This window comes from Panthera onca, chromosome A1 (genome assembly GCF_046562875.1).
Source record: "Panthera onca isolate mPanOnc1 chromosome A1, mPanOnc1 haplotype 2, whole genome shotgun sequence".
NCBI lineage: Eukaryota > Metazoa > Chordata > Mammalia > Carnivora > Felidae > Panthera > Panthera onca.
In genome coordinates this window covers 152,084,774-152,111,431 of record NC_138339.1, presented here as the reverse complement: position 1 = coordinate 152,111,431, position 26,658 = coordinate 152,084,774, and the positions used below count along the sequence as shown (strand labels likewise).

Here is a 26,658-nt window from a genome sequence, read left to right as displayed (position 1 = left end):
TTTGGGGGTTGACTGTTCAGTCGGCACGGTCTGAGGAGCTGTTTATTTCTGAGTGGAATTCCATGGTCCAGATACACCACATTTTTTTGCCCATGCACCTGTTGAACAACCTCTGGGTTGTTTTCTAGTTTGGGCCATTCTGCCTAATGCTGTTGTAAATATTTATAAGGTTTTTATGTGAGCGTCACTTTGTGTCTCTGGGGTAAATGCCCAGGTATATAGTCCCTGGGTTGTGTGCTAAGTGCAAATTTAGTTTTGTCTTCTGGAGGGACTCTACGCCATCCCATTCCCATGAGCAGTGTGTGAGTAATCTACATTCTCACTGCCACCATTTACTGTTTGCACTGTTTTTTTTTTGTTTTTTTTTTTTAAGCTGTTCTGATGGGTGTGCTGTGATGTCTCATTATGGTTTACATTTTCATTCCATGAGGGCTAATAATGTCGGGCATCTTTTCCTGTGCGGATCTGACCTGTGAATATCCTGTCATCTTCTATGGAATATTTCATCACGACTTTTGCTCATGTTCTAGTGGGACCATTTGCATTTTTCTCTTACTTTGAGAGTTCCTTATATGTCCCAGATATTTGACCTTCGTTGGATATGTGTTTTATAAATGTTTCCTCTCATTCTGGAGCTTGACTTTCCTTCCCTTTGACAGGGTCTTCCCACCCCCTCCCCCCTGCCCCCAACCAAGGTTTCATCCATTTTCTTTTACTGTATTTAATTTTTATTTTATTTTTTTTTATTAAAGTATAGTTGAAGCACAAAAGTTTTTAGTGTTCGTTTACTCCAAATTGTGAGTTTTTCCTTTTAAGGATCGTGCTTTTGGTGTAAAGTCTAAGAACTCTTTGCCTGGTCTTCAATCTCAAAAACTTCATCCTATATTTTTGCCTAAAAGTTATATAGTTAAACATTTTCCATTTTAAGTCTATGATTGGTTTAATCCATGATCTGTGATCCAGTTGGATTTGAGTCCATGATCTGTAGCTTATTTATTTATGTATGTATGTATGTATGTATGTAAGTTTCTTTATTTTGAGAGAGAGAGAGAGAGAGAGAGAAAGCAGGGGAGGGGCAGAGAGAGAGAGGAAGAGAGAATCCCAAGCAGTTTCCACACTGTGGAGCCCAATGTGGTGCTCCATCCCACAAACCCACGAGATCATGACCTGAGCTGGACACTCAATCGCCTGAGCCATCCAGGCGCCCCCGTGATCTCTAACTTATAAATGAGGTGTGACACATTAGTTGTGGCTTATTTGTTTGTGCCAGTGGATGTCTGGTTCCAGCCCCATCTGTTGGAAAGGTTTTCGGGGCTCCTGGGTAGCTCAGTGGGTTTAGGGTCTCACTCTTGACTCTGGCTCAGGTCATGATCTCACAATTCGTGAGATTGAGCCCTCCATCAGGTCTGTGCTGTCAGCATGGAGCCTGCTTGGAATTCTGTCTCTCCCTCTCTCTCTCTGCCCTCCTCTGTGCTCTCTCAAAATAAAGAAGTAAACATTTAAAAAAAAAAAAAAAAAGGAAGATTTTCTTCCCTCCATTGAATTGCTTTTGCTCCTTCGTCAAACATCACTCGAGGGGCGCCTGGGTGGCTCAATTGGTTGAGCGTCCGACTTTTGATTGTGGCTCAGGTCATGATCCCAGGGCCTGAGATCTATCCCCACATCCATGCTGGGTGTGGAGCCTGCTTAAGATTCTCTGTCTCTCTTTCCGCCCCAGCCCTTTCGTGCACACACTCACGCTTTCTCTCTCTGTAAAAAAAGCAAAAACTCTGTTGAGCATATTTCTATAGGTCTGTTCCTGGGTTCTTTACTCTGTTTCATCGACCTAGGTCTGTCTCTACTAATACTGCACAGCTTTGATTACTGCGGCTATTTTCTAAGTCTTGGAAGTGGCGGCCTTGATTCCTCCCATTGTATTGTTTTCAGAAATTACTTCAGCTGTTTTAGTCCCTTTGCCTTTCTTTGTAAATTTTAGAATAATCTTGTCCATGTCTACAAAGAGTCTTACAGAGATTTCGATAGGAATTTTGTTTAGCCTGTATATCCGTTTGGGGAGCATTGACATTTTCACCCATCTGAGTCATTCTGTCTGTGAATGTGGGATGCCTCTCCATTTACTTATTTCTTTCTCTCTTTTTTTTTTAAGATTTTTTTATTTTTATTTTTTTTGAGTAATCTCTGTAGCCAGTGTGGGACTAGAACTCACGACCTCGAGATCAAGAGGTGCACACTTCCCCAACTGAGCCAGTGGGCACCCCTCCATTTACTTACTTCTTCTTTGATTTCTTTCATTAGCACTGTGTACTCCTTAGCTTGTAAGTAGCTGTACACGTTTTGTTAAATTCATACCTAAGTACTTCATTTTTTGAGCAATTATAAATGATACTATTTTTTTTTTTTTTTTAATTTTGATTTCTAGTATAAGACATGCAGTGGAAGGGAGCCTGGGTGGCTCAGACAGTTAAGTGTCTTGATTTTGGGTCAGGTCATGATCACAGGGTAATGAGTTTAAGCCCTGTATCAGGCTCGGCACTGACATTGTGGAGCCTGCTTGGGATTCTCTCTCCCTCTCTCTGCCACTCTCCCCTGCTCATGCGCACAGGCTTTCTCTGTCCCAAAATAAATAAATAAACTTAACAACAACAACAAAAAGGAATGCAGTTGGTTTTTTTGTATGTTGATTTTGTATTCTGTGACCTTGCTGGATTGACACATTGTTTAAGGAGGGATTTTTGTTGGTTTGTTTTTAAATAGAGTCCTCTAGATTTTCTATGTAAACCATCATGCTATCTGCAAATAAAAACTGTTTTATTTCTTTCCAATTATATGCCTTTATATCCTTTTCTTGCTTCATTCAGCTGGTGAGGACTCTTATCATGTTGTTGAAAAGCACTGATGAGAGCAGATGTCCTTGTTCCCAATCTTAGAGAGAAAGCATTCAGTCTTTCACCATTTGGTATGTTAGCTGTAGGATTTTTGTAAATTCTCTTTATCCACTTGAGAAACCTCCTCAATTCCTGTTTCTCTGGAGTTTTTATCATGGGTGGTTATTGAATTTTGTCCAATGTTACGTGTTTTTGTTTCCATTGATCACATGAATTTTCTTGCGACTCTTAATATTGTGGGTTATGTTTATTGATTTTTGAATATTGAACCGGCCTTGCCTCCCTGGAATAAACGTCTTCTTGCCATGGAATAAACGCCTTCTTCTGTTGATATATTACTGGATTTTATTTGCACTTACAGTTGAACATTGAACACATGAATTTGAACTGTTTGTCCACTTATACAAAGATTTCCTTTTGACAAATGCAGTACTTTAATGTATTTTCCTTGCGATTTTCTTAATAATGATCTCTTTTGTCACTTTATTGTAAGAATGCAGTGTATAATACATATAACATACAAAATATGGGTTAACTGTTTATATCATCGGTAAGTTTTCCTTATGGTAAAGAGCAGGTGATTAGTAAAGTTTTGGGGAAGTCAAAAGGTATACATGGATTTTCTGTTGTAGTGGGGGAGGGTCGGTGCCCCTAATCCCTGACTTGTTCAAGGGTCACCTGCATTTTAAGAATTTCTGTACCTATACTCATGGGTGAGTATGGTGAATCAGAAAGTGTCCCCTTTTATTTTCTAAAAGAGATTGTTTAGAATTGGTTTTATTTATTTGTTTGTTATTTTTTAAATGTTATTTTAGAGAGAGAGAAAGAGAGTGCACATGAGGTGGTGAGGGACAGAGAGAGAGAATCCCAATCTGGGGGTCCATGCTCAGTGCAGAGCCCGACCTGGTGCTCAATCTCACGACCCTGGGGTTGTGACCTGACCTGAAAACCAAGAGCCAGAAACTCAACCCTGGGCCACCCAGGCACCCCTAGACTTGGTTTTGATTCTTCAACATTTGGTAGAATACGATAGTGGAACCATATGAATGGGAGATTTTGTCGGGGTGGGGGGGAAGTGGTATTTTAATTATAGAGCCAACTTCCTTAATGGTTACAGAGCTGTTCATGTGATCTGATAGTGGTTGAGTTTTGGTAGTACGCGCTTCTCAAGCAGTTGGCTCATTTCATTGAAATTGTCAAATGTATTGCATGTAGACTTTCTTGTGGTGTTCCTTTATCGTTTTGGTATGGGCATGGTCTGTGATATTCCGGTTTCATTTCTGATACTGGAAATTTGTGTTTTCTCTCTCTCTCTTTTTTTTTCTGTTTAAGTCTTGTTAGAGGTTTTCACTTTCACTGACCTTTTCAAAGAACTAGTTCATTGTTTCATTGGTTTTTCTTTGTTATTTTCCTGTTTTCAGTTTCATTGATTTCTGCTCTCATCTTGACTCTTTTCTTCTTCCTACATGCTTTGGGTTTATTTTACTGTTTGCCTTCTAGGTTCCTGAGGTGGGAGCTTCAATTATTGATTTGAGACTTTCCCTCAAATGTAAGCATTTTTTTTTAATTTACATCCAAGTTAGCATACAGTACAATAATGATTTCAGGAGTCAAATCCAATGATTCATCCCCTGTGTATAACACCCAGTGCTCATCCCAGCAAGTGTCTTCCTTAATGCCCCTTGCCCATTTAGCCCATCTCCCCTCCCACAACCCCTCCAGTAACCCTGTTTGTTCTCCATATTTAAGAGTCTCTTATGTTGTGTCCCCCTCCCTGTTTTTATATTATTTTTGCTTCCCTTCCCTTATGTTCATCTGTTTTGTATCTTAAAGTCCTCATATGAGTGAAGTCATATGATATTTGTCTTTCTCTGACTAATTCCACTTAGCATAATACCCTCTAGTTCCATCCATGTCGTTGCAAATGCCAAGATTTCATTCTTTTTAATTGCCAAGTAACACTCCATTGTGTGTGTGTGTGCATGTGTGTATACATACCATGTCTTCTTTATCCATTCATCCATCAATGGACATTTGGGCTCTTTCCATGCTTTGCCTTTGTTAATAAATGTAAGCATTTTTTAATATAAGCATTTTAGTGCTGTAGATATCCCTCTGAGAACCACTTTGGCTGTATCCTACAAGTTACAGTATGATGTGGTTTTACCTTCATTTATTTCAGTGTATTTTTTAATTTCTCTTGAGCCTTCTTTGACCCAAGGATTATTTTAAAATGTGGTATTTCATTTCCAAAGGCTTGAAGGTTTTCCCTTTATTTTCTTTTATAGATTTCTGGTTTAGTTCCATTATGATCCAAGAATATACTCTGTATTTCTTTCAAATTTGTTGGGAGTTTCTCCTCTCCCTCCAGGATTTTGATGACCCAGTGTATGGTCTGTCTTGGTATAGTCCTGTGCACACGTAAAAACAGGATATATATTCTGCTGGTGTTGGGTGAAGTGTTTTATAGAAGTTGATCAGAACCTCTTGTTTGGTGGTGCTATCAAGTTACTTCTTATTTTCTGTCAGTTGAGAGCAGGATATGGAAGTCAATAGTAATTGATTTGTCTGTTTTCCTTTGAGTTCTGTCAGTTTTTGCCTTGTATATTTTTCAGCTTTGTTGTTTGGTACATACACATTTAGGATTGCTATGCCTTCACGGACTACCCTTTTATTATATAACATCTCTAGTAATTTTCTTTGCTGTATCTCATTTGGTATTAATATACCTACTCTTGTTCCTTTTGATTAATGGTTGTGTAATGTATACTTTCCATCTTTTTACTTCCAACCTGCCAAATCATCATGTTTGAGGTGAGTTTCTTTTAGATAGCATATAGTTAGGGGCACCTGGGTGGCTCAGTCGGTTAAGCGTCTGACTCTTGGTTTCAGCTCATGGTCACGATAGCATGGTTTGTGAGACTGAGCCCCACGTGGGGCTCTGCGCTCACTTGAGAGCCTGCTTTGGGTCTTCTGTCTCCCCCTTTCTGGGCCTCTCCCACTTGTGCGCTCGCTCTCTCTCTCTCTCTCTCTCCCTCTCAAAAATAAATAAACATAAAAAAATTTAGATAGCCTATATTTGGGTCAGGTTTTTTGTTTTTTATTAATTTTAAATATATATTTTAAATTTTTTAAAAATTTACTTTATTATTTATTTGGAGAGATAAAGCACTGGTGGGGGAGGGGCAGAGTGGGAAGGAGAGAGCGAATCCCAAGCAGGCTCCATGCTGTCAGCACAGAGCCCAACTCAGGGCTCCATCTCACAAATCATGACCTGAGCCAATACCAATGACTGGCTCAGTTGTTAGAGCATCAGTTCTTGATCTCAGGGTCTTGAGTTCCAACCCCATGTGTGGTATAGAGTTTACTTTAAAAAAAAAAAAAGGTCTTATTTAGACCATTTATATTTTTAAAAATTTTTTTTTTAATTTACATCCAAATTAGCATATGGTACAACAATGATTTCAGGAGTAGATTCCTTAATGCCCCTTACCCATTTAGCCCATCCCCCCTCCCCCAACCCCTCCAGTAACCCTCTATTTGTTCTCCATATTTATGAGTCTCTTATGTTTTGTCCCCCTCCCTGTTTTTATATTATTTTTGCTTCCCTTCCTTTATGTTCATCTGTTTTGTCTCTTAAAGTCCTCATATGAGTGAAGTCATATGATATTTGTCTTTCTCTGACTAATTTCACTTAGCATAATGCTCTCCAGTTCCATCCACGTAGTTACAAATGACAAGATTTCATTCTTTTTGATTTCCGAGTAATACTCCATTGTGTGTGTGTGTGTGTGTGTGTGTGTGTGTGTGTGTGTGTGTGTGTGTATCTTTATCATCTTCTTTATCCATTCATCCATCGATGGACATTTGGGCTCTTTCCATACTTTGGCTATTGTTGATAGTGCTGCTATAAACATGGGGGTGTACATGTCCCTTAGAAACAACACACCTGTATCCCGTGGATAAATGCCTAGTAGTGCAATTGCTGGGTCGTAGGGTAGTTCTATTTTTATTTTTGGGGGGGAACCTCTATACTGTTTTCCAGAGTGGCTGCACCAGTTTGCATTCCCATAGACCATTTATATTTTAATGTAATTATTGACATGCCTTTTTTCCCATTTGTTCTGTTTTTCATTTCTCTTTTTTTTTTTTTTCTTGCCTTGCTCTGGGTTACCTGAACATTCTGTAGCTTTCCATCTTGACTTACCTAGTGTGTTGTCAAGTATATGTCTTTATATTGTTAAAATATTCAGTGACACTTGTTACAGATGATAAGGCAGACTTTATTCAGGACCACATAGGGAACATGACAGGAATCGTGCAGTGGAGGAGAGAGCTGGGGCTCACCTCCAAATACAGCAATGGCAAGTGGGAGTTTACGGCCGGGGAGCATGGGGTAGGGAGGTCTGTGGACAGAACATTACTAGGAGGAAACATCAGGGATAAGATGGGGTTCCAGCTAAACTGACCTAACAGGATTCTCACCAAAGGCAGGCCACAGAGATCAGACTTCACCTAGGGATGATGGACAATAAGGAACCTAATCAGGTATCAAGGGTTGGGGTTCTGGTTAAACTGACTTATCAGCGTTCTTACTAAACATGCGTTTTGTTTTATATTCTACAATTTTAAAAAGCTTTTAAAGGAGTTTTTATTTTTTTTAATATGTATTTATTTTGAGAGAGAGAGCATGCGTGTGCGTGAGCTCAGGAGGGACAGAGAGGGAGGAAGACAGAGACTCCCAAGCAGGATCCATGCCACCAGTGCAGAGCCCAACATGGGGCTCGAACCCACGAACCATGACCTGCGCTGAAATTGAAGAGTCGGACACTCAACCGACTGAACCACCCAGGTGTCCAAAAATGTGTGTTTTATAAGGAGGTGCCTTATAGGAGGGCCACAGATGGCCCCAGGAGAAGATTCGGGAGCCTGACTAAAGTTTGGTCAATCAAAGAATCTGTCATGCAGCTTTTCTAGTGATTGCTGTGGGTATTAAATTATGTATGTATGTATGTATGTATCTATCTATCTATATATATATATGTATATATCTGTGTGCATATAGATGTATACAGATGTATATGTATTGATTTTATTGATTCAAACCAGAAATCAATATATCCATATCCAGATATACCTCTATATTATACATATAGATATATAGAGAGATATTTATCTTATCACAGCCCTTAACATCCCTTCATCCCCCCCCCCCCCTTTTGTATTAAAAGTGATTAGGGGTTGCCTGGGTGGCTCAGTTGATTGGGTGTCTTGAGTCTTGATTTTGGCTCAGGTCATGATCTCAGAGTCATGGGGTTGAGTCCCATGTCGGGCTCTGTGCTGAGTGAGCATAGAGCCTGCTTGAGATTCTCCCCCATTTGTGCTCTCTCTCCAAAATAAAAAAATAAAGTTTCTTTAAAAGGTGATTTAACTAGTTCCTGTAGACACTTTTTTTTTTTGGACAGAAAGAGAAAGAGTGTGCACACGAGCAGGGGAGGAGCAGAGAGAGACACACACACACACAGAATCTGAAGCAGGTTCCAGGCTCTGAGCTATCACTATAGAGCCTGACGTGGGGCTTGAACTCATGAACCGTAAGATCATGACCTGAACCAAAGTCAGGTGCTCAACCGACTGAGCCCCCAAGTGCGCCTCCCAAGATACATTTAGAACTACATCAGACTGTCAGTTATTGAGAAAACTTAAATGGAGAAGGAAAGCCTAGTGCATCTCCTATTTTTGCTTACCATTTTCTTCCTTTTGGTTCCTTCTCTGGCTTCCTTTCCACTTAGATAATTTCCTTCAGCCTTTCCTACAGGGCGAGTCTGCTGGTCAAGATGGACTTGGTTGTGATCCATCTGAGAATGCCTGGATCCCTCCATTCCTGCAGGTGTTTTCTCCCGACATGGGCCCCACACTGCCCCGATTCCTGTCAGTACTTGAAGCATATGGCCCCCCTCTGCCTGCCCTCCGTGGTTTCTCATCAGAGACGGGGATTTTCTTCCCTCATGTGGGGAAGCTGTCATTTTCCTCTAGCCACTTTTCAGATTCTGTTTTTGGAAGTTTAATTAGGATGTGTTTTGGTGTGGATTTCCTTGGATTACCTGTTTGGGGTTGGCTCTGCTTCCTGAATGAGCTGGTCTAACGTCTTTTTCCAGAGAAGGGAATTATTGAGGCCTGGTTTCTTGGAGGCGTTTTTCGGCCCTACGCTGTGTGCCCATCTGGGACATGTTCTTGCAGTCCCACAGGCACCGGAGACTGTTAGAGCATCTCCGCCACAGTTGGCTTTTCCTGTCTTCACAGGTTGACAGACTGTCCTGTGCCCTTCATTCTGCTGTTGAGCTCATCCCTGAGCTCTCAGGTTCTCGGTTCTTGTATTTCCATTTACTTGCTCTTTATATCTTCCGTTTTCACTCACTTTGAGATCGTTCTGGTTCTTGGTGTTGCCAGTGATTTTCTTGCTTTCTTTCTTCCTTTCTTTCTTCTTTTCTTTCTTTTTTAATGTTTATTTAGTTTTGAGACTGAGAGAGAGAGAGAGAGCGAGCACGGGGATGGGGGAAGGGGCAGAGAGAGAGAGAGGCAGACAAAGAATCCGCAGCAGGCTCCAGGCTCTGAGCTGTCAGCTCAGAGCCCGACGTGGGACTCGAACTCAGGAGCCTTGAGATCATGACCTGAGCTAAAGTCAGATGCTTAACCAACTGAGCCACCCAGGTGCCCTTGACTTTCTATGTTATGTTATGACACTCTGGGTCCCCTTGAAACCTGTTCAGGTGGGTTTTCACTCTGACCCCTGCTTAAGCAGAAGACCCTCAGGGTGGGCTGTCCTGTCCTGTTCCTGCCAGGGAGGGAAGGAGTCCAGCCCCCTCCTCAGTCTCCATGGGCACCAGGGAGGGGGGCTCCTGACTGGGGCAGAGCTCCAACTGACCACGTGGTCTCCCTAGATGACCACAGGTGTGGGGGCGGGCGGGGAGGGGTGAACTGTTCCAGCCAGCAGGACAGGAGCCCTGGCTTCTGCTCAGCCCTCTCGGAGGCCACTACACCCAGCAGTGGGGTGTCAGGATGCCTGGCATCAGCCTCATGAGGGTGTTTGTTCTCTGCCACAGGAGCAGGCTGGGGGCTGTGGTGTTTTCTGCGGTGCTGGGTAGAGGAGAACAGTAATGCTGGCTGGCTCAGCTGCTCCTTTCCTGGTCTTGTGGCTGAGACCACAAGCTTTGTTCGGGTTTGTTTTTCTCTGCACCTGGGGTGGGGAGAGGGGGGGTGTCTCTGGCTTGCCAGCTTCTCTGCGTTCACTTCAAGTTGGGATGCATGAGACATAAAGAATGAGAGCTCGTCACCTTGAGATACCTCAGGGTCCACGCCAGCCTTCTTCCTCTCCCCATTCAGACTCCCATGTGTGTTTTATGCATCAGGGGGCTGGGATTTTAGCTATTCTTAGAGGCGGGAATCAGGGAAAAGTAGCTCTGTTTTTAAATTGACATATTTATGTACTCCATCCACTCTCCTTATAAAAATTGGCAGGACTGGACATCTAAGTGGGTCAGTTGGTTAAACGTCCCTCGCAATTTTGGCTCAGGTCATGACCTCATAGTTCATGGGTTCAAGCCCCACATTATACTCCGTGTTGACAGTGCACAGCCTGCTTGAGTTTTTCTCTCCCCTCCCAAAAATAAACACTAAAAAAAAAAAAAAAAAAAAAAAAAAAGGAGAAGAAGAAGAATGAGCAAGATTTAGCACAGGAGTGTGTTACATGTTCCCAGTTCCTGTGAAGATCTTCAAATGTTTTGTTGAACTTGCACCCAGAGTTACCTGTGCCAGTTTTTTCTCCCTTGCAGGGATTATGCTGTACATCCTTGCTTCTCCCTGACATGTGAGCATTTCCCCATATGAGACAGAAGTCCCCGGGGGTCCCAGGGTGGCTGTGTCAGACTGTGTCAGACTCTGTCAGCAAGTAGAGCATCACAGATCCACCACCTGGCCCTGGCACTGGGGTTTGCTTCCATGATGCTAACTTTGTCCACTGTGATTAGTTCCTATTTCCACTTGGGGTCTGTTCCCAGACACCCATCCAAGGCTAAAGTGAGCAGTTTCTACATCTCCTCCACTTTTGTCTTCAGAATCTGCAGAACCAGAACCACACTGCCATCTGAGAGCTCTGATTTCTTTTTTTTTTCTTTCAATTTTTTTTAATGTGTATTTATTTTTGAGAGAGAGAGACAGAGTGTGACTGGGGGAGGGGCAGAGAGAGAGGGAGACACAGAACCGAAGCAGGCTCCAGGCTCTGAGCTGTCAGCACAGAGCCCAATGCGGGGTTCTAACTCATAAACCGTGAGATCATGACCTGAGCCAAAGTCGGATGCTTAACCGACTGAGCCACCCAGGTGCCCCTGAGAGCTCTGATTTCTCAACTGTTTACCAACAGGGGCAGTTACCACCTTCAAGGAGAAAAAAAACCTTTTTCCTCCACTCTGTTAGGCTCAGTGCCCCCTGTACATTGAATTGACACAATGCAGAGTCACAGGATTAAAAAGATTTATTTCCTGTGCCTGTGGGTTGCCTCACAGAAATGAAATGAAAACCCCAAGAAGGCAGATCCACAGGCTGACTGATGCACCATTTTAACCCAAGGCGGTAATTGCAGAGAAGTGACAAGACAGAGGAAAGGGATTGTTAGCTCAGAGCGTTGGTAAATTATGGGAAGGCAAGTATTTGGAGAGTAATGGAAAACAAGGGTTACTTGGTCAAGTGTGTTTTGTTGTCTCTGGTCTGGTAAGAGTCCAGTTCTGTCCTCTCTGGAGATAAAGAGTAATTTTGCCCTTGCGGGTGGGAGACCAGGGTGCTTTTCACAGGGAAGCTTCATGTCCTTCATTTAGGCAGATGGGGGAGAGTAGAGAGCTTTTGTTTTGTAAATGTTTATTTTTTTATTTTTTTTTTTCAACGTTTTTTATTTATTTTTGCGACAGAGAGAGACAGAGCATGAACGGGGGAGGGGCAGAGAGAGAGGGAGACACAGAATCTGAAACAGGCTCCAGGCTCCGAGCCATCAGCCCAGAGCCCGACGCGGGGCTCGAACTCACGGACCGCGAGATCGTGACCTGGCTGAAGTCGGACGCTTAACCGACTGCGCCACCCAGGCGCCCCTGTAAATGTTTATTTTGAGAGACAGAGAAAAGTATTGTGCAAGTGGGGCAGGGGAAGAGAGAGAGACAGAATTTCAAGCAGGCTCTGCACTGACAGAACTCACCCTCCACAGGGCTTGAACCCACGAACCGTGAGATCATGACCTGAACTGAGGTCAAGAGTCACTCAACCAACTGAGCCACCCAGGCGCCCTGAGTAGAGAACTTTCTCTGTGATCCTGTTTCTCAGTTGACTGAAAGTCCTAATGCCAAAGTGGTGTATTTGGGATGGACCTTCTAATCCCCTTTGAAACCAACATCAGATTCTGTCCTGCAAACCCATGGCTTTCTCAGCTCCATCTTCCATCCTGTGGAACTCGTCTTGGGAGGACAGGCTTCCATCATACCGACCTCTTCTGGGAGCAAAGCCACTTACAGCTTGTTCAAATGCCGCCTCTCAGACTCCTCCATAGACCTACTGATGCAGAGTGCATCGTTACTGAGATGCCTAGGTGGTTCGTAGGCATATGTGAGTTTGAGAAGCCTGTTCCAAACTCCTGATTCGACTTCACACATTTTTGAAATACTCTATTAGTTTATTTATTTATTTTTTTAATGTTTTAATGTTTATTTTTGAGGGAGAGACAGAGCATGAGCAGGGGAGGGGCAGAGAGAGAGGGAGACACAGAATCCAAAGCAGGCTCCAGGCTCTGAGCTTACAGCACAGAGCCCGACATGGGGCTTGAACCCACAGACCATGAGATCATGACCTGAGCTGAAGTTGGACACTTAAAAACTGACTGAGTCTCCCACGCACCCCAAGTTTGGATAGTTTTTTTTTTTTTTTTTTTTTAATTTTTTTTTTCAACGTTTTTTATTTATTTTTGGGACAGAGAGAGACAGAGCATGAACGGGGGAGGGGCAGAGAGAGAGGGAGACACAGAATCGGAAGCAGGCTCCAGGCTCCGAGCCATCAGCCCAGAGCCTGACGCGGGGCTTGAACCCACGGACCGCGAGATCGTGACCTGGCTGAAGTCGGACGCTTAACCGACTGCGCCACCCAGGCGCCCCATAAGTTTGGATAGTTTTTGACAAGTGTCTGCACTCACATAACTATGACCCCAGTCAACATAGAAAACATCTCCTTTCCATCAAATCCCAGAAGTTCCCCTGTGCCCGTTGCAAGTCCTGCTCTCACACCCAGGCCAGCCATGATCTCCCTTTTGCCACTGTAGATGATTTTCTCTCATTCTAGAATTTTCTGTAAATGGAATCCTACAGCACGTGGTCTTTTGTGCCAGGCTTCTCTTACTCAGCCCAGTGATTTCAGCATCACTCACGTGTCTATCAGTTGTTCCTTTTTTTATTGCTGAGTAGTATTCCATTGTACACTGACAGCTGGTTTACCCAGTCACTTGTCAACCCATATTTGGGTCCTTTCCACTTTGGCCGTTATGAGTGAGACTTCTAGAACACTTATATGTCTTTTTGTGGATACAGGTTTTTTATTTCTCTTGGGCGATTATCCAGAAGTGGAATTGTAGGGTAAGGATGTGATTGATTATATGAGAAATGGCTGTTTTCTGTGGTGGTTTACCACTCAACACTCCTACCTAAATGAATGAGAGTTCCTTTTGCTACACATCTTCACCATTTACTGGTATTGTCATTTTTTTTTTTTAAGAAAAAGTGTATATTTTGCCCATTAAAATAGGTGTCTTATTATGATTTTAATTTTCAATTCCCTGTTGACTAATGAGGTTTTTCATCTTTCCATGTGCTGTGGATCATTTCTTTTAATCTTTCGTGAAGTGCCTAAATATTTTCCCTGCTTACTGGGTTGCTTACTGCAGTTTTTTGTTTTGTTTTAAGTAAGCTCTACACCTAATGTGGGGCTTAAACTCATGGCCCTGAGATTGCATGCATACCAACTGAACCAACCAGGCGCCCTTCCCCCCCCCCCCATCTTACTGTGTTTCAAGAACTTTGTAAAATAGGAGTGCCTAGGTGGCTCAGTCAGTTGAGCATCTGATTCTTGATTTCGGCTCAGGTCATAATCCCAGGGTCATGGGATTGAGCTCTGTGTCAGGCTCTGTGCTGAGCATAGAACCTGCTTAAGATTCTCTCTCCCTCTGCCCCTCTGTCCCTCTCCCCTGCTCACACTCTCTCTCTCTCTCTCTCAAATAAAAACTAAATTTAGGGCGCCTGGGTGGCCCAGTTGGTTAAGCATCCAACTCTTGATTTCGGTTCAGGTCATGATCTCACGGCTTCATGGGTTTGAGCCTCCCATTAGGCCCTGTGCTGACAGCACAGCGCCTGCTTGGGATTCTTTCGCTCCCTCCCTAGCTGCCCTTCCCCCACTCATACTGTCTCTGTCTCTCAAAATAAATAAATAAACTTAAAAATTTTTTTTTAAATTAAAAAGGACTTGTAAAAAAAATATATATATATGTGTGTGTGTGTGTGTGTGTGTGTGTGTGTGTGTGTGTGTGTATATATGCTGGATAAAAGTCCTTTGATGTATTATTGGAAATATTTTCTATCACTCTTCTACAGTTTGCCTTTTCAGTGTTTTGATGTCTTATGAAGATTGGACATCAGAGGTCCCATGTTTTTCTTTTGTAATATATACTTTTTATGTCCTAACGAATCTGTCTACCCCAGAGTCACACAGAATTTTCTTCTGGAAATTTTATAGTTGTGATTTTTTCCATATGGGTCTTTGATTCATTTCAAGATTTTGTTGTTTTTGTTCTTCTGGTTTTGGTTGGGGGTTTTTTTGTTTTGTGTTTTTGTCATGAGGTGTGAGGTTTTTGTGTTTTGTTCTGTTTTTTCAAACAGTTCATTCTATACCACTAATATTACTGATTTTTTTAATGCAACACATTGGATTTTTTTTTAATTTTAAAATTAAAATAATATTTTTCTTTTATAAGAGACACATATGTCTGCAATTTTAAATAAGCTGGTTAAAAAAATTAGGAAAAGGAACCATGAGAAAATAGAAAAACGTGCAAAGAAAATACACGAGGATTTCAAAGAAGACAGATGCAGATTGGCCCATAAACCCATGAGAAAAATGTTCATCGAGAAAAGGGTAGTTCCACTGCTGATTGCTCCTTGCCCACAGTGTCATTAGAACCCTAGACGTGGCCTTGCCAGGTGTTGGCAAAGGTATGGGTGAACAGTACAGGTGTGTTGCCTGTGGAGTACAGTTGTGGGTACCCCACTGGAAGAACGATGTGGGAATATTTAATATTGGAGAAGAGGTGTGTTCATGTCGACCCTGGAGACACTTGCTCGTGGGCAGGGAGACTGATGAGGGAGTTCATTGGACCATTGCTCTTAGTGGCAAAGAATTGGGGAAAACCCGAACGTTATTGACAGAACCATACTCTGAAATAAGTCCATGTCCTAGAGCTAGCTACATACTACACGCTCAGGGCAGTCTTCAGCCACTAGGGAAAAGTGTGCAGAATGAAAGAATCCTCGCACAATTCTCCCAAACAGCGTGTTCCATGTTGTTTCACACACATTTTTGCATGTATCTCTGAGGATTCCTTAGGAAAATTTCCCAGAAGTAGAATGGGTGTGCTTCTGTTAGCATTCTCCCAAATGTCCAGAAACATGCATTTCTGCTAAGCACGTGTGAGGACCCGTTTTCCTACACCCTCCAGGACCCAGAGGAGCATAACACTTATAATCTTTTTAATCAGATTTAACCTTTGCTTGGGCAAAGAAAAACCAAGAAGTAATTGTAAACCTACGACTGTTAAATTTCACTTATATTCCTGATGATTGACCTTTAAAGAGTTTATGGGGCACCTGCATGGTTCAATCAGTTGAGCATCCGACTCTTGATTTCAGCTCAGGTAATGATCTCATGGTTCATGGGTTCAAGGCCCACATTGGGCTCCATGCTGATGGTGCAGAGCCTGCTTGGGATTCTGTCTCCCTCTCTCTGTGCCCCTTCCCTGCTCATGCTGTCGCTCTCTCAGAAATGTGTGGATAAACGTTAAAAAATTAATAATGAAAGAAATACTATGAATTCTCTTTCATGTTTTTAATGTTTTATTTATTTTTGAGAGAGAGTGAGTATGAGCAGGGGAGAGGCAGAGAGAGAGGGAGACACAGAATCTGAAGCAGGCTCTAGGCTCTGAGCTGCCAGCACAGAGCCTGATGCAGGGCTCAAACTCACAAACGGTGAGATCATGACCTAAGCTGAAACCAAGAGTTGGATGCTTAACCGACTGAACCACCCATGTGCCCCCAAAATGAACAATGTTTACATGACATTTATTGTTACCATCCATTTGTCTTGTAACATTCACAGGAAACTTGAAACCCTCACTTCATGCTTCAGCTGACAGAGATCTTGTAGTTCCATTTTGCAGAGGATATCTTCATTTATTTATTTTTTTAATGTTTATTGTATTTATATTTGAGAGGGAGAGAGAGTGCAAACGGAGGAGGGGCAGAGAGAGAAGGAGACACAGAATCTGAAGCAGGCTCCAGGTTCTGACCTCTCAGCACAGAGCCCAGCATGGTGCTCGAACCCACAAACTGCGAGATCACGACCTGAGCTGCAGTCGGACGCCTAACCGACTAAGCCCCCAGGTGCCCTTCTTTATTGTTATGGTATCCTGGTATTATATGCATATGCTATCACTTTTTAAATTAAAAATTGCCATGGTTCATGACTCAAAGTATAAGAAAAGTCTCCTTGTCAGGACACTTGGCTGGCTCAGTCGGTGGATCATCCAACACTTGATCTCAGCATCCTGAGTTCAAGCCCCACCTTGGGTGTGGAGCCTATGTAATTTAAAAAGACAGTAATAAATTTTTTTTTTAAGAAAGAAAGAAGGCAAAGTCTCCACGTAGCACTAACCATAGGCCCCTCTATAGCAGCAGGCAGCGTTCCAGACTTCTGGACACTTGGCACATGGGGACCATCTAGACCACCTTCCACATGGGTGCTTTTTCCATGGGTGAATCCCTTAGAGGGATTCCTTCTTGGTACAGACAGGCCCTCGTTCCTCCTCACCGGTGTGTGATGTTCCTGCTGGGAAGTAGCTTAGTTCTGTGACACCGGGCACAGATGTCGGATTCTTTCACTGTCACCTGGAATCATTAATGCTGCAGTGAACAAGCTTGTACTTTGCACATATGCAGCGTAAACTCTAAAAATGCAATGTCTGCATTGGTGATTCAGTTGGACACCCCCCCGTGTACCCACCTCGGAGCTGAAGGTGTCAGGCTGCCCCAGCACTGACAAGGAAGCCAGTGAATGATCTGTGGCCATCCTGTCCCCGAGAGGCATCTGCCATTGGGATTATGCTGAACCCGATCCGTGTGAGGTCATCTCAGGCTACAGCTGGGGCAGCCTCTCTGCCTTCCCTTCCTGGGGCTCATGCGGCTGGGGTCTCGAGGGGCTCTGCCCTCCATCCCAGCTTGCTTTCCCCTGGTTCAGAGCTTCCCTGGACTCAGGCTTCCTCGTTGTCCCCCTGTGGTTTCAGAACCGGGTTTCTCCTTTCAAGGATATGATTTTCTGCTTCTCCCAAGAGGACTGGTCCCTTCTAGACCCTGCGCAGACGGGCTTCTATGGAGAGTTCATCATCGGGGAGGACTGTGGGGTCTCGCTGCCTCCAAGTAAGACTTACCCCCTCTCTCCTGAGGCCAGAGACTGGGGGGGCCAGCATCTGATTGCTTTTCACCCCCAGACCTCATGGGCACTTTGCAGATTGACCATCACCCACCCTCTGTCTGCTACATGTATATCAGGCTCGCCTGGCTGTTTCATACAAAACCAAATGCAACATGTTTCCTGTGCGTCTGGTTTTCTGCCATTTTTTTTTTTTTTTTTAGCGTTTATTTTTGAGAGAGCAAGAGAGACTGAGCATGAGTGGGGGAGGGGCAGAGAGAGAGGGAGACACACAAAGCAGGCTCCAGGCTCTGAGCTGTCAGCACAGGGCCCAATGCGGGGTTCGAACTCACAAGCCGTGAGATCATGACCTGAGCCACGCAGGCACCCCTGGTTTTCTGTCATTCTTCTATGGCTGTCTTCATGTCTGATTTCCTGACAGCCCCAAAGGATATGCGCTCATCCCAAAGCTCTTCCTTTCATGTGCTCCTTTTCCTGCTCCCTCCCTGTGTGCCCCATGGCCCCTCATGGCCCCTGCGGGTGCGTCTGCCCTGATGCGGAGTTCCCCCCTCCATCTGGCCTGGGCTCCTGTGCAGACACCTCAGTGACAACTGTGTCCTCCTCTCCACGAACAGGTGACCCGGGCACCCAGCTGCATCTCTCCCAGGGAGAGGAGAACGAGCCCCGGGTTCCAGAGTTGCAGGATCTGCAAGGGAAGGACGTGCCCCAGGTTTCTTACTTGGGTGAGTGATGGTTGCAGAGCTGGGGGGAGTTTGCTGCTGGCCAGGGCAGGCCAGCCTCTCCAGCCTCCCTCTGCAGCTCAGTGTCCCTCCCCCTCCCCCCCATCCCACACTCTGTCTTGCTGGAACATGCCTGGCCTCTTCCCTGACTCTTCCAGAAACACTGTGAGGTTTCAGTTCTGTTGGGTGTGGGGATCACTCTGCCCTCAGCCAGAGTCCAGGGTGTGACAGAAGTCTTTCTTCTCACTGTAAGCAGTGCTGGTTTGTGCCGAACAGGTGCCCCCCTGCCCCCAACTCCCACATGTGAGGTCAGGTACTCTCCAGAACTGAGGCCGGGGAGGAGGAGGAGGCCATAGCTTCTCCTGGCCAGGCACCAGGCATAGCACCGCTGGATGCCTGGCCAGTCTGGTTTATGTGAGGAAACCAAGGCACAGAGAGGTGCTGGGGCTTAGTGGACAGCAGCACAGCTCAGCAGCATTTTCCCACAACCTCCCTGCCCTGGGGCAGTCCATGTCACCAGAACTCCGTGCCCCGATGCCATGAGATGTCCACCCCTTCAGGGAGACACGCTTTGCACAGTATGGGCAGCAGCTCCACACCTCGGCCCCTCTGGGACCTGAAGCTGGCAAACCAGACCAGGCTGTGGCTCACCACCCCCAGCTGGGACGAGGTGCAGACTCTCCGGCACATGGAGGAGGCGGCCCCTGTGCTCCCTCTGCCCCGGCTGGGTCTGTATCCGTGGGTGCAGGGCCCCGTGCTGAAGCCTGCACAAACCCCACCACAGAGTGGCAGTGAGCACAGGGATGCCCTCAGGACCAGACGGCATCCACATCCACACGGATTCTGTCTGGTGTCAGAGCCCATGTTCCTGCTGCTGGCCATTCTGCCTTACCAAGCGGCTGCCCAGGGCTGCTCCCAGATCACAGCAGGGCATATGTGAGGCTGGCAACTGCAGGGCAAATCATTTTCTCCATTTTCTTCTCTGGAAAGACTTCCCAGGTCTCCAGCCATTCCAGGTGGAAGAGAGAAGGAAACGGGATGAGCTGCAGGTGCCCGAGTTCCAGACCTGCCAGCAGACGGCACTCACCCAGAGCACCTGCCCAGGTAAAGGGGGTGGGGAGACTGGGGGGCGGTGTGCAGTGTGTATGCGAGCAACAATGTACATGGTAGGGGGTGTAGCATGGTGTGTGCTGGTGTGTAGTGTGGTGCACGTGAGCACATGTCTACCTGCCTGTGTGCTGTGTGGTGGGGTCCATGTGTGCATGCCTGTGCACTTGGTATCCGATGTGAGGCATGCGAAAGTGCACGTGTGTGTAGTGTCCAGTGTGGTGCATGTGTGCGGCTGGGAGGTAGGGTGGGGTCAGGAACTGGACTCTTCGGGATCCCTACCAGCTGCAGCTGCTTGGGCTGGTTCTGTTCTGCCTGGATCCCTCAGGTTTGGAGAAACTCCCTTCCTTGCCCTCCCTCTGTGGGTTGAAGCAGGGCTATGATGTAGGGTCAGAGTCCCCGATCTGAGTCCAGGAATTAAGACCAGGTCTGGGATGGCCGAGTTGAGGGGCCCTCTGGACAAGGAGGCAGAGCCTCACAGGAGTGGCCAGCATGCACTCTGAGCTGTGATGGTGAAAGTCACCACCTGCAGAAGCAAGGACTAAAATACAGCCAGCCTTATTGGTCTCGGGATTCAGACCTTCTTCCAAACATCAGACCCAAGCTCTGGTTCTCCCTAGAGCCCACTGGGTCATGGAGATTTCCCTCAGTTAGGAAGACGGGCTAACGCATGATCTCTTTGACCCGTAGTGGCATTTGGAGGCAAGACTTGCGTGGGATTGTGGTATTTCCATGCAGCTTCATGCAGGGCCCACAGTCATTTATGTGTGTGTTTGTGTAAATCTGTGTGCTGAGGGTGATCGTTCATGCAGGCTTCAGCAATACCCCCAGAGGCATGTTGGGTCCTTGCTGGCACCTCCCTGCCCACAGTGTGTCTCACCCCCACCGGCGTCATTTCACAAGGGGGACGGATGTTCACCAACATGGAGTGCTCTCACCTCCACTCCCCTTCCTGGGTCCTGACACAGAGTCTCTTCTGAAATGGCACAATCCAAGGTTGCCATCTGAGATTGGGGAGGTGCTGGATTCCCAGGAACAGGCACTGGTTTTGTTTTGGTGGCCCATGCTGTGTGACATCAGGGGAAGGGTCTGTACCTGCACAGCCGTGCCCACGCAAGATGCTATGGGCCCGTCCATTCGTGCCAATCACCAGTGCGTCTCAGTGCTGCACGGAGATGGAACATGTCTTTTTGCTTCCCACGTTTCCTCTGTGTGTCGACTAGTTAATATTCATTCATCCTTGTTTTTGTTGGCTTTTCCCTGTTCACATTTGGTGAGCTCTGTTTAGGGCCCAAGTGCAGCACTACTGTAAGTTCTCAACGAGATTGTGTGCACTGGGTCCTTCTGGCACCTTCCAAGATGCATACTGTCTTAGCACAGGCTGATTCTGCAAGACAGTGTAGATGGGGCACCTTAGACGAAAGGGATTTATTTCTCACAGTCTGGAGGTGGGGGGAGTCTGAGATGGCAGTGCTAGCACATCCTGTAAGTAGTTAGGACTCTTCCTGGCTCGTAGACGCTTGCCTTCTCCCTGTGTGCTCTTGGAAGGAGACAGCATGGATCTGTCCTGTCTCTTCCTCTTCTTGTAAGGGCTCTCATCCCAACGCAAGGGTCCCAATACCATTAGGTCCCACTGTCTAAACCTAGCCACCACCACCCCCCACCCCCCACAAAGGCCGCACTGCCTAACGCGGGCTCGAAAGTATGAGTACTGGGGGAGACAGATATCTAGCCCATAAGAGGTGCTGTGATGTCTCTGTTGTGCATCTGGGGCACGTGGTCCAAAGTCAGGGGCCCAGGAACACCCTGCACTGCAGATATGAAGCCATGTGGTCAGATGCACATCTGGGCTATGCCCTTCACATTACCAAGCTGGTGTTCTCTGAGAGAATTTCATAGAAACTCAACATTAAGGGCCTCTTACATATATGCACACGATTCTTCCCACTTTTTTTAAACTTTCTAGGTCTTTCAGCCTGTGATTCTTGTTCTGCATTTTAAAAATGTAAATTTATTCATCGTCTCCTGTTTGGTTTTTTGTCTTGTAAGTAAGTCTCCCCATTCTAACATTCTACGAATATATTTTTTATAATGCCTTTATTTTTTTTTTATTTACTTTCAGTCCACGCTGCCCCTCAGCCCCTCTGGCTCTTGGGGGTCTGTTCATTTCTAGTGCATAGAGTGCTCTTCAGGACATGTCAGCTGCGAGCCAAGGCATGTGCCTCTGCTCCCGGCTCACACGCCGGTCTGGCCATTTCCTGCCTGCAGCACAGCCTGGCCACAGCTCTCCTGAAACCCAGGGCTGCTTTCTCCCTCTGCTTTAAATTTTTCACCTGCCAAACGGCGTAATCATCATAGTTGCCAGGTGGGGTTACTATGGTTCTTTTTCCTTTTTTTAATGTTTATTTATTTATTTTGAGAGACAGAGAATCCCAAGCAGGCTCCACACTGTCAGCACAGAGCCCAGCATGGGGCTTGAACCCACAAACCATGAGATCATGACCTGAACTGAATTCAAGAGTCTGGACACCTAAAGGACTGAGCCCCACCCCCCCCCCCCCCCGGGTGCCCTCAGATGGACTCGTTGTTGAGGATTAAATAGTTCATGTAAAAGCACGTAGATAGATCAGTAATTCTTGCCTGTTACCCCACCGTTACCCTACTACTCAGTTCAGCGCCCCTGCGTCCGCCCCCACACACCTTGTTACTCATCAGTGCTGAGCCAAGAGCCCCCCTGTTACTCTCTTCCTGCTGCTCTGGGCACACCTCGGAGTCTCATGTTACCTACTAGGGATTCTTCACATTGTTGTATTGATGACACGCAACAGCATTACTGTTGATTTCTTCCTCCCTCTTCAGAAGCTCCACGTCTATTTTTGTTAACTTTCTGATCTGAGTGGATGTCCTCCCATGTGCATTCTATTAGTCTCGGAGGGCTGCGATACCAAGATACCACAGACCGGGAGGCTCAAACAAGGGTGGATTTTCTCAGAATTCTGGAGGCCGCACAGCTAGGATGAAGGTGGCCGCATGGTGGGCTTCTGAGCCCCCCTCCCCCTTCTTGGCTTGTGGATGGCGGTCTCCCTGTGTCTTCTCGCAATCCATCTCTGAGTGTCTGTGCCCCAATCTTCTTACAAGGACACCTGGTGGAGCAGGTCCTGCCCTAATGACCTCATTTTAACTTAATTCCCTCTTGAAATGCCTTATTTCCAAATATGCTCATATTCGGAGGTACTGGGGTTAGGACTTGGATCTATGGGTTTTTAAGGGGCTGCAGTTCAGCTCATTCCACCCTCGTGTCCTGCAAAGTCCATGTTCTCTTCCCATGCAAAGTGTATTCACCCTCTCTGGACATCCCTTAATCTCTTCCAGCACCAGCTCTGCATCCGTAACCTTATCTGAATGTCCTGTAGATCAGGTAGAGGTGAGACCCAAGGCACATCCTCTCTGGCTGTGAATCTGTGAAACCACATGTCCAGTTCTGTACTTCTCAAAGTGCAGTCCTCAGGCTGGCACAGGATAGACCTTTTCATCCCAAAAGGGGAAAATTGGGAAGAAGAAGAAAGGTTCCCAAGCACGTTTGAGGCCCAGTAGGGCAAATTCCATTAGAACTTAAGGCTTGGGGTGCCTGGGTGGCTCAGTTGGTTAAGGGTCCGACTTCGGCTCAAATCATGATCTCGTGGTTCATGAGTTTGAGCCCCATGCCGGGCTCTGTATCGACAGCTCAGAGCCTGGAGCCTGCTTCAGATTCTGTGTCCCCCGCTCTCTGCCCCTCCCCTGCTTGCACTCTGTCTCTCTTTCAAAAATAAACATTAAAAAATTTAAAAAAAAAAAAAAAAGAAAGTTTGGGGCACCTGGGTGGCTCAGTGTGTTAAATGTCTGACTCTTTATATTGGCTCAGGTCGTGATCTCATGGTCATGAGTTTGAGCACCAAGTTGGGTTCTGTGCTGACTCAGCACAGAACCCTCTTGGGATTCTCTCTCTCTCTGCCCCTCCCCTGCTCATGTGCACACTCATTCGTTCTCTCTCTCTCTCAAAAGTAAATAAACTTGAACTTAAGGCTTGGGATCAATCTCTGGCCAGCACTCTGATCGCCCTTGGGCCCCAGGCCACTGTAGCATCCTGTCTACCTGGGGACGGCCATTGGAACCAGCCCTCTTTCATCAAGGCTGACTCCCATGTGTCTCCAGATAGCTCTGCTGGCCTACTCTGTGGAATCCCAGGAGTCTGACGGCCTTCCTAAGGTCTCTTGCTTTTTAGTCTGAGTTGGCAGCATCCCTGCTCACAGTGCAGTTCACAGGCATTCAGGTCACCAGACCAGAGGGTCCTCCACAGCTCTTCCCTGGATTGCCTCCCCTCCGTGGGTTACACCCAGAATCCCTTTACCAAATGGTTATCCGGCCACTTGGGCATTCTCTCCAGAGCATACTTTGTAATTTTTTCAGTGTGGATAAAAGTGGGAATTTTCCAGGTTCTCAAGTCTTTATTCCCCAGTCTCATGTTGTGCTGTGTCCCCTTACCCTAGTCCCCTTAGGAACAAGTGCTTCATGGCCCTGCTGCTGCCTGGTGTCTGCCCCATGCTCTGTGGCTCCTGGGTCCTGCTGCCCTGCTTCTGTCTCTCCAGCTCCACCCACCCTCAGGTTCCCTAACCTCACAGAATGCTCCTTCCTCCAGAGACTAAATCCAGAATCAGCATATTTCTGCTAACATCTCAATTCCTGCTAAGACCTCAAGGGGGTCTCGCAGCACTCCCCGCCGCCCCACCTCAGTCCCACATCTCACACAGTGAGGAAACAGACCAGATGGGGAGCTACGTGGTGGGCCTGGGGCTACGACTTCACCCCACTCCCCACCCATCTTCCAACATCACAGACTCAGGATTCATGGAGTCTGCCCACTGCAGTCTAGAGTATAAAGTACAGAGCAGCTCTACCCATCACCACTGGGGGCGGCTGGCAGGTGTCAGAGGTGACACTGAGGAAAAGCTGACCTGGGTGTAGGGTACTGTTGAACAGCCCTGAGGTCAGCACAACGAGCCTGACTCCCCTTCAACCCTGAGCCCAGAGTGTGTCACCCAAGTTTGCGTGTGTATATAATTTGGCAAATAATACATGAGTGATTTATGTCCAGGAACAAACAGGGCTGTTTATGTCACAAGTGCCACAGAGCCCCTGGAGCTTGTCAGTGCTCAGCACATGGTAGCTGGTACCTTCCTGGCACTGCCTTTCTAGAATATGGTGTCTTTCTCTTTCCTGACAGCTTTAACGTGCCCTATGACATTAGGTAAGTGGTGTTAACTGATGTGTAAATGGCCAAGACTTCATACTGACAAATACAAAGTCCTTAGAGCTTGTAGGGGTCTCTGCCTACAAAAGGAGGAAGGAAAGAATTGTGTGATGGGGCCTTAAGGGATCAGGACAGGGAAGGGGAAGAGAATCTACTCTGAACCTCCCTGGGGAGCCTTTGCAGGGGCAGAGCTGTGGCATGGGCAGCAGCACTGATTGAACTTCCGCGTGGCTTCCCTGTAGCCGGAGGGGATGCGCTGACCCCCGAGAACGGCCTGGACGAGGAGGTGACCATCGAGATCGTCCTGTCCAGCTCTGGAGACGAGGACTCCCAGCTCGGCCCTTACTGCACTGATGAGCCGCGGGGCCCGGCCGAGAAGCCGCGCAGCCTCCCCGCTTCCCACCGCAGCGGCGCAGAGCCCGGGGACGAGGTGCAGACGTCATCCAAAAAGTCCTACATCTGCCCCAACTGCGGGAAGATCTTCCGCTGGAGGGTCAACTTCATCCGGCACCTGCGCAGCCGCAGGGAGCAGAAGCCGCACGAGTGCTCGGTGTGCGGGGAGCTGTTCAGCGACAGCGAGGACCTGGACGGGCACCTGGAGAGCCACGAGGCGCAGAAGCCCTACCGCTGCGGCGCCTGCGGGAAGAGCTTCCGCCTCAACTCGCACCTGCTGTCGCACAGGCGGATACACCTGCCGACGGGTGGACTGGAGCCCGTGGCGAAGACCGAGCCGAACGCGGCGGGGGCCGTGGGCGGGGGCCCGGACGGCCTGCTAGCCTTCCAGTGCTGCGACTGCGGGCGGGCGTTCCAGCGGCCGGAACACCTGGCGCGGCACCGCAGCAGCGCGCACCTGCGGGGCACGGCGCAGCCCTTCCAGTGCCGCTACTGCGTCAAGAGCTTCTCTCAGAACTGCGACCTGCTTCGCCACCAGCGCCTGCACTTGAAGCGCCGCTCCAAGCAGGCCCTCAACTCCTACTGAGGCGGCCCGGCCTGGCCCCGCCCGCGGTGCACCTGCCCGGGACAGAAGCTCCGTCCTCCCACTCTTCGCTCTCAGGTAGAAATGAGATAGTGGCCGACTGAGCATGCGCTCTGTCTCGGCCGTGCCAAAAAGCAGGGAGGGCGCGTCTCCACCAGCTGTGACTCTTCGTCTCTGCAGGTCCTAGAGAACAGTCACTCCAGAGCTTCCTTGGCAGGGGTCTGGCCCTTGCCAGCCAGTGTCAAGTACACTCCCTTCCCCTGTACTGAGGTCTGGGGGTACCTGCACTGCTGTCTGGCAGCAAGAAGCTTGGGGTGTGCTGATGGGCTGAGGGTGGCAATAAGGCAGGGTCTGTGGGCCTGTGACCACAGGGCCAAACACACCAGGCCACATCCTGTCATCAGAAGGCTGAGTCTCCATCACCTCTTGGCCCATAGAAACAACCCACTGCTATCAGGCAGCCCTTTTCAGGCTCAAACCGTGCTGGGGGGCTTTATAGCTCCTGCAAAAGGGAAACTCCTACCCTTTTATTTGTGATGGTGTCTGCTTATTAGGGAACAGGAGCTTATCTAAGGCAAAGCCCCATTTTAAACTGTAGCACACCCGCCCCTAAATGCTGTTTCCTTGTACCCTTGAAGGGTCTCCATAGGTGGTTTTGGGTGGACGTGCAGTCCATCAAGTCCAAGAAGGGGGGGACGCTCAGCCCCCAGTGAGGGTGTCCTGTTGTGTTTGTCTGGGTGAGCTGAGCCGGGAAAACAGAACCTCACGTGAAGTCATGCTCATGCTCTGCGTATGTGACTTAGTGTGCTGGTTGTGGTCGTTTGCAAGGGCTCCTGCAGAAACCAGATGCCTTAAACAACAAAGGCATCATCTCAGTTCTGAAGGCACAAGTCCAAGATCAGGGTG

General features: G+C 47.1%; 1 protein-coding gene across 6 annotated transcripts in view; it reads left to right on the top strand.

The window, feature by feature from the left end:
- Positions 1–25,966, top strand: part of ZNF496 (zinc finger protein 496) — a 35,091-nt gene extending 9,125 nt beyond the window's left edge. For 4 of the 6 annotated variants that reach the window (XM_060636535.3, XM_078452541.2, XM_060636537.3 and 1 more), the window contains 4 exons: positions 17,518–17,650; positions 18,278–18,385; positions 19,373–19,486; positions 25,019–25,966. In XM_060636535.3, coding sequence (XP_060492518.1) covers positions 17,518–17,650; positions 18,278–18,385; positions 19,373–19,486; positions 25,019–25,755 — 1,092 coding nt within the window. In that variant the 3' untranslated portion in view covers positions 25,756–25,966. The remainder of the gene's footprint in view (positions 1–17,517; positions 17,651–18,277; positions 18,386–19,372; positions 19,487–25,018) is intronic. The other 2 variants (XM_078452538.2, XM_078452532.2) reach the window with 1 other exon arrangement.
- Positions 25,967–26,658: the final 692 nt, after the last annotated feature.